We start from the raw sequence: 7,278 nt of genomic DNA on the forward strand, positions 1-7,278 counted from the left end.
TACCAGTCAATTAAATTAGATTATTCAGAAAAATAACATTGTTATAAGAGACAAATTGCCTTTAGACAACATAAATGACAGCATCTGGACACAATTCAAAACTACTCTGCCGAGCTCAAGTTACCAGCTATGTATGGTTTCAACACTTACATTTATTGAGTTATTGAAAAGTATCCTACAAACATTGTTTGAATGTGAAAGTGATCAGGTTTTCTGAAACAGGTGTGTTTGTATTGAAGAACCCTGAGATTGTGGACAGTAGGACTTGTGTGAACAGACTTAAGATAATTATGTTTTCCTTTCTCTGTCTTTCGAAACTCAGGAACAGTTTGAATGTTTTTTTATTGTAATTTAAACAATGGTATGGATGATTAAGCTGGATCTTTCTCTCTGAATCAGGAGTGCACTTTCATTCTCCCAATTTTTCCAAAAGCCCAATCTGAGCAACCTTTGCTATAAACCCTGTCTTTCCCATTGTTGTTTCAAAAGTGGAAAATGATAAATTCGATAATCACACATAATGGGCATTTCACAGCCAAGACTTTTGATCCTTCCCATCAAGGCCATGTTGGCCAGTTTAACCTTCACCCGGTCCCTCTCTTCCGGAGTCCTCTTGGAGGTGCACTCCACAGTAGAGTCGGTCTCAAAGGAGATGGCTGGGACGTGAGTGAGCAGGTGGCCCCCAGCCTTCTCCTGGGCCATGGGCGTGGGAGTCTGCAGGACCAGCCCGTGCGTCGCTTGTTGATGTCGAAGGTAAAAGCTAAGAGGATACACACAAACATTGACCATATAATGTAATGTTGTTACATGTAACTAACTAGCTTGACTTGCCACCGTGTGAAACATGTATGCTACCATATGTTACTAAAAAGAGCTGACAATATTATAAAATGTAATCCAGGAGTTTATGTTTGAATTCTGGTTCTCTCACAACACAAGTCACTCAGAAAAGCATCTGTAGGCAGAAGCATGCTACATGTACATTTGGCATTTGAAAAAACTACAGCTGTGCTATGCTACCGAATGCAAAATGTATCTGTATCATAAAAGTGTAGTGCAATATTCCCTTTTCTTGCCACACACACACACACACACACACACTCTCTCACTAGGGACAAATGTTTCGGCTCCTTGTCCAGAGAGGTTTGAGCTTTAGAAGAGGATCTGCAGCAAAAGTAGACCTTTACTGCCATCTACAGGTCAAAGGTCAGACTGGCATTCAGTAAAACGTAAACATGGGCGATCCACAGAAAATGGAAATGTGTGTGTTTCTGTTTGAGAAGTTAAACCAGTTAATTCCCTTATAACTGAGTGTCCTGCATCATGTATTATTTTATTGGTTGTAAATTAAATACGGTTTATTTTACAGTACATGCATTTTACACTGAATCATTGATATCTGGTCGAATGTTGGTTGTGGGACATAACTGAAGTACTATGTGTGTGTGTTCAATGAATCACACTGTGTGTGTGTGTGTGTGGGTGGGGGGGTGGGAGGGTGCATGTTCTATACATTATTCAGGACAACATTACTTTGTTTAGCCTACACCGTGACTATGACTGCATAATAAACTAAACTAAATATACTATGTATTTTCTAATCAAATGTGTTAACAGGGCAACACAAAAGAAGACAAAGGCCATCAATTCAATGCAAATATTACTGTATTAAAGGAAATTGTTGTATTAAGCTTGCTTTGAAAACCGTTTGAATGGCTTGGATAGGCCTATGGAGATGGTGGAAAACATCCTGATTAGAAGGGGACGTTTGCGAGGCTTCTCCTGTTGAGAGGTGGAGGGAAGACCCTCTGGGAGTCCAAATGTGGCAGGATGTGCCACTATGTTGGGCGACAGAAGAGAGAGAGTTGACATGCACTTTCATTTAGAAATGATGGTATATTGTATTCTTAGTTTCAACTCATTATTACTTTCACAAATAAATGAGAACCGGAATCTTGAGATTTGGAAACTATAAATAATTTTACATAAGAGATTACTATCGATAATATATAATGTACTGTATATAGGGTTTAATATTTTTGCAATAGCAGCTTTGTACACCAATATCTCAAACAGTAAATGTCCTGCTGTATGGACTTACACATGATCTCTTCAGCAGTAGTCTGGTCTTTGGATTCAGAATGGCGGGAATTCTTCTTGTTTCCCATCATGAATGGCTAAAACAAAAACATGTCAAAACAACTGTCACAGCAGAACAATCTCACGGTAATAACGATCACATCTTACACACCAGCACAACAAGATTTATGAATGGTTTTGGAATTAATGGATGGTTTTACATTTTCTCTAAATAACATTGTTTACTCACATTGACACAATTGTTAACTTAAATAAGTGTGATGTACCTTTAAGTTGAATTTCAGTCTGGCAAGCCTTTGTAGGAAAGACAGCTTCCCTCTGGTAGCCTTCACATCTTCAGCCATGAGAAGAGCTTCTGGCCTGGTGGCTTCGAAAGATGTTCTTGAGGCTGCTCTTGATGCCTCGTTACAACTGTGGAGAAGCTCCTTGCTCAATGACTTCACAAGAATCCTATTGAAAGTGGAGTCCTGAGTCGACACGGCCAGTTGGAGTATTTTCTCTGAGCCAAACTCCTTCAACAGATGTTTGTAGACGGTGCTGTATACTTTGTGACTCTTCAGGTTCTTGGGATAAGCTTGGGTCTCAGAGCAGCCTGACCATGCACAGAAGGCAGCTATAACTTTTGGAATCAGGTCTTGTGACGTGCGTGTGACGTCAGTTGGGTACAGATCAGTTTGGGTTTGTATTTTTGACAGAAGTCTCACCACTAACATGCTGATGAGGCCGGTGAAGTCATCATCACCGACTAAGTTAACAGTGGATGGGGTTGAAAGCGAGGCAACATCCACGCTGGTTGAATTCTGATCACAAACAATGCTCTGAGGTACACCGAAACAACTGATGGTATCCCTTTCCTCAGCATCTATGTTGGCCTCAAAGCCTTGTGCAGCATTGGAGGTCCCACTTGTTGTCATGCTGATGGCAGAGAAAGATGGCAGAGGGTAGGACTTACCACTCAGTAGACTGCCTATATCAGTTACAGTTCCGGTTGGAGATGACCCTCTGCTTTGTGCATCAGAAACCACAGAGTCCATGACCTGACTTACCATTACTTTGGTAAACAGGCTGACTGTGTCACTAAATGCTGATGTAGAAAAAGAACATGAAATCCTATCTTCAGATACGCTAGCCGGCACACTAACTCCCTGAGCCAAACTCATTGAAGCTGTAGAGGGCACAAGGCTAGGAAGCAAGAGGCGCTTCACAGACTCCTCTGCAAAAAGCTGAACCAGCTTGTAAGCTGTGGGCTTCCCCACCGTCTTGTCATTCCTCTTCAGCTCAGTAAGGACTGTATCGGATGCACTCTTTCCAGCCGCCACTGTCAGAACCAGAGGGGTCAAGTTGCTCTCAGAAATGATGCGGTTGACTTGGTGAGTAAGATCACGTGAGAGAGCACCAATCCTACCCTGAGATATGAGCTCCTCCAGTCTTGCTATTGCAGCTGTTAGATCAGGGTGGAATGCAACCTCCCCTTCTTCCTCTGGATGTACCTCCTTTATGATGGTATCCACTATTGCAGACATGCTTTCCCTGGCATCACACACCAATGTTTTTGGCTTAGTAGATTTGCCCATGTCGATGACTGAGCATCTCACAATGGGCTGAGTAATACTCTCTGGTAAATCAGAAGAGATGGGAGTGCCAGGGAGTGAAAATTCCCACTCTGACTTCTTTGATCTGGCAGATGAGGATGACAACGAGGAGGAAGAACGCTGTGGTGCTTGATAGATCAGTTCCTCACCACATTCACTGCTTACCCTTTCAACATCCTTCAGCATCATTCCAACCACATTCTCTATTTGTGAAAGCGCAGTCACCGTTTGGTCAGATTTTGACAGCTCTTTCTGAATTGAAACCAGAATATGGCTGAGGGTCTTTTTGGCTTGAGCCGTTGTTGCTTTGACTTGATTTTGCCATGTAAAATAATTCCTCATCTTTGTCTTCACATTGTGGTAAATAGTCTTTGCAGTTGTCCAGATCTTCTTCTCAGATACTTCCAAACCAGACTGTGAGCCTTTGGGTGTGGCCTCAGTGTACTCTGAGGTTTTCTCATCACTCTGTTGAAGCATAGAGTCTGCCTGCCATAGAGTAGTAGAAGACTCTGTGGGTGGGAAAAGGCTCTTCATGTCATTTGTAATTGATCCAACGATTTCAAAAGCAGTTATATCTGTATGCCTTAAGGAAATTGTTGATTTTGCTGGCAACATCTGAGAATCTGTCTGGCTGGAACTGACTTTGCTGGGAAAGCTACTGACTGATTTGATCAGTATTTTTCGCACTTCGTTGGTAGCGTTCATCTGGAGCTTCTCACTGGAGAGTTTCTCAATGACTGAGGCTGGAGTATCTCTTAATCCTTCCAACCATGAAGAACCAGACACAGGCATGTCTTCTAGATAAGACATGACACTGTCCAAAAAGCCACAGACTTCAAGGGAGTTGTAAGAGGAACCCTCTGCAACAGATGATGTGCATTCCAAATCTGCCACCTCTGACCTATACATGGTCACAATCTTGGACAATACCTCTTTGGTGCAGGGCACCATGTTGGAATCACAGAGAGACAGTAATGGTTGAGAGTTCTCACTTTGGCATTTACGGAGAGAACCAAGTCCTGTTGAGTTGACCACTTGCAGTATTGCCTCACTCTTACTGGTTTCAGGTTGCTCTGGTGTTTTCTCTCCTACAGAGTCAGTTGAATCACATCCATCAGATAAAGAAGATGAACTACGTTCTGATATAGGGGATTCACTCCTACATGGGGAAGGCAAGCTCAGGATTGAAACAGGCAGATCACTGGAGTCAGTATGCTCCAGAAGCACAGCACTGGAGTCAGCTTTTTCCATAAGTTCTTCCCCTTGGACTGGAGCTCCACCCATTCTGAGGAACAATGTCTCCAGCTTTGCCTGAAGTCTCTCGCAGAGTCTACGAGCTGCATGGAAGGGTTTCCGCTTTGTCGTACAGTGTCCCACTTGGGTATCTCTCTGGGTGCTTGTTGGCTGATCTAATTCAGCATACTGCACAATGTCCTTGACATCTTCAACAAAGTTATCAATTATTTGTGATGCCTCAGATTCTACTTTGGTCTGTATGAGCTCAGTGGCCGCAGAATCAAGGATCCTGTCAGATGGGCTAGATGCATTCATCAAGATTGGAGTGGTACTAAACGAATGAGAAGGTTGAACCATACCAGAGATATCGCTCATTAACCTTCTCACAAGAATTTCACTCACAGCCTTTGAGGCTTTGGTCTTGAACTTCACACTAAACAGAGTGCCAAGATTTTGCATCATTGCTTTGCAAGATGTACATATTATGTTCAGCTCCTCTGGAACAGGAGAGTCTTCAACATCCAGGTGCTCCACTACAAGGTCACTGCCAGATGCCAACATTTTAACTTTCACAGCCACTTCTCGAAAAACCTTAGCCAATTCCGGATCTTCTTTTTCCAATTCACCCACCATCTCTGCGATAACAGTCATCACTTCTTCTGTTGCAGGTGGAATGCATGACTCTAATACAGAGGTAGAGCTCTGGTCCTCTGGGGTGGTGTGATCATCAAAACATTTCTGGACCATGTTGACCATTTGTTCAGCGGCCTGGGTACCAGAAGAAATAGGGGAGGACCGCCCTGAAATGGCTCTGCTGATGGTCGCAGAGAGGGCAGAGTTAAGCTGTTCGACCACCACCTTGATAAGACCAACAGTCAGCTCAGGTGGGCAAGAGGACAGGATATTATGATCAGACAGTTGCTCCTGGACACTTTTGATGATTCTGTCCTCTGTCATTCCCAGGAGGACTTTCACTGAGGTCTGGGAACTTTAAAACGAACAAGCAAAGCATGATAATTCCTGTCTTAACTTGGCAAATCGGTCAAGCGTTGTAATTTTAGTATTCTAAATATCTACATGTCCTTTTGATCGCTTTACATGCTCATTCATTTGAATATGCTCAAAGGCTGATACATTACATTTTGTACTACATCAGATAGAGTAAATTGCATTGGCTAACACTGGGATAGATGATCTCGGTGAAATCCATACATGAAAACCTTGAGGGGAACATACCTCTTAGAAGAGGGTGTTAGGGACCTGAGATGTTGAGCCCCTGTGCCGCCCTTATACATTTTCTTCGCCAGATATCTAACTTCCTGGATGAGCTCCAGTCTTTCCTGATCAAAGGCAGCAAAGGATCTTGCACTGCCACCCCTCTTGGGTGAGTCAGTGTCGTCGTCAGCAAAGTCCTTTACCCCAAGTATGCGGGCCAGGGCTGGCAGCAGGATCTGCAGGGTGGTCTGTGCGATGAAGGTTACAATTGTCTTGCACAATTTGGCAAGCTGTTCCTTCGTCATCTGTTTTGAACAAACAGAACAAAAACAGTCTTTTCAATGGAACTGTGATGTAAAGTATTCTAGATCGAACAGAATGCATTTGATCAACATTGTTATTCTTGTCTGTGACTGAATTCAAAGTTTGATGAAGTCTGATAGAGAACATGAATAACAGAATATGACTTGATGGCTAATCTCTGAATTCAACAGATCATTGTCACATCAAAGGTCAAAGGCAGGTAGGGAAACTTACAGGGTTTTTTAGTCCTTTGTAGATCACTTGCCACTGCCTAGACAATTTAAAATAAGTGTTTTAGTTAGTGTTTAGTTCCCACTGCACAATATTTCATAAATGTTGAACATTACAGAAAAACTTTTAACATACTCATCAGTAAGATTGCGCAGGAATGAGATGAGGATTGGGTAGGAGTATTCCATCTCATCCTTGTTGCCTGGGCCGAATGCAGCCTTAACAGCTTTCTTCTCCAGGAGCTCAATTACAGATCCTCTATCCAGGTGTTTATTCCTGGAGACTAAAGATGTGATTGCCGTAGAGGAAGTAGAAACAAAATTAAAGAGAAATCAGAAGTTTTATCTCTTAATACTCTGATTTCATTGTTTAACGGTTTTAGAATAGGCCTATTTTAATAAAGCTATCTATGTGACCTTTCTTACTGATTACAGTAGACTACAGTTTCATTGAAAATGGATAGCACAACCTGCACATCACAGACAGAATAGAGAAACAATGTAGTACTACAGAGGTAAATCTCTGACCTGCATCATTGTCAGTGCCCAGCTTCCTTGACTTCTTGCCACTCCTCTTACTTTTTGCCTAGGATAGAACAGAA

At 42.5% G+C, this 7,278-nt stretch overlaps 1 protein-coding gene across 1 annotated transcript; it reads right to left on the reverse strand.

Annotated features, from left to right (window-relative positions):
- Positions 1-453: 453 nt before the first annotated feature.
- On the reverse strand, positions 454-6,956 carry LOC118964725 (uncharacterized). Its single transcript, XM_090236707.1, has 7 exons — positions 6,813-6,956; positions 6,681-6,717; positions 6,165-6,448; positions 2,367-5,916; positions 2,094-2,177; positions 1,706-1,842; positions 454-760 (listed from the first exon to the last, which is right to left on the reverse strand). Exons 1-7 carry the CDS (start codon positions 6,863-6,865, stop codon positions 454-456), a joined length of 4,452 nt encoding a protein of 1,483 aa, XP_090092833.1. The 5' UTR covers positions 6,866-6,956.
- Between the last annotated feature and the right edge of the window lie 322 nt (positions 6,957-7,278).

This window comes from Oncorhynchus mykiss, chromosome 5, assembly GCF_057628025.1.
Source record: "Oncorhynchus mykiss isolate SJ-2025 chromosome 5, ASM5762802v1, whole genome shotgun sequence".
Classification (NCBI taxonomy): Eukaryota; Metazoa; Chordata; class Actinopteri; order Salmoniformes; family Salmonidae; genus Oncorhynchus; species Oncorhynchus mykiss.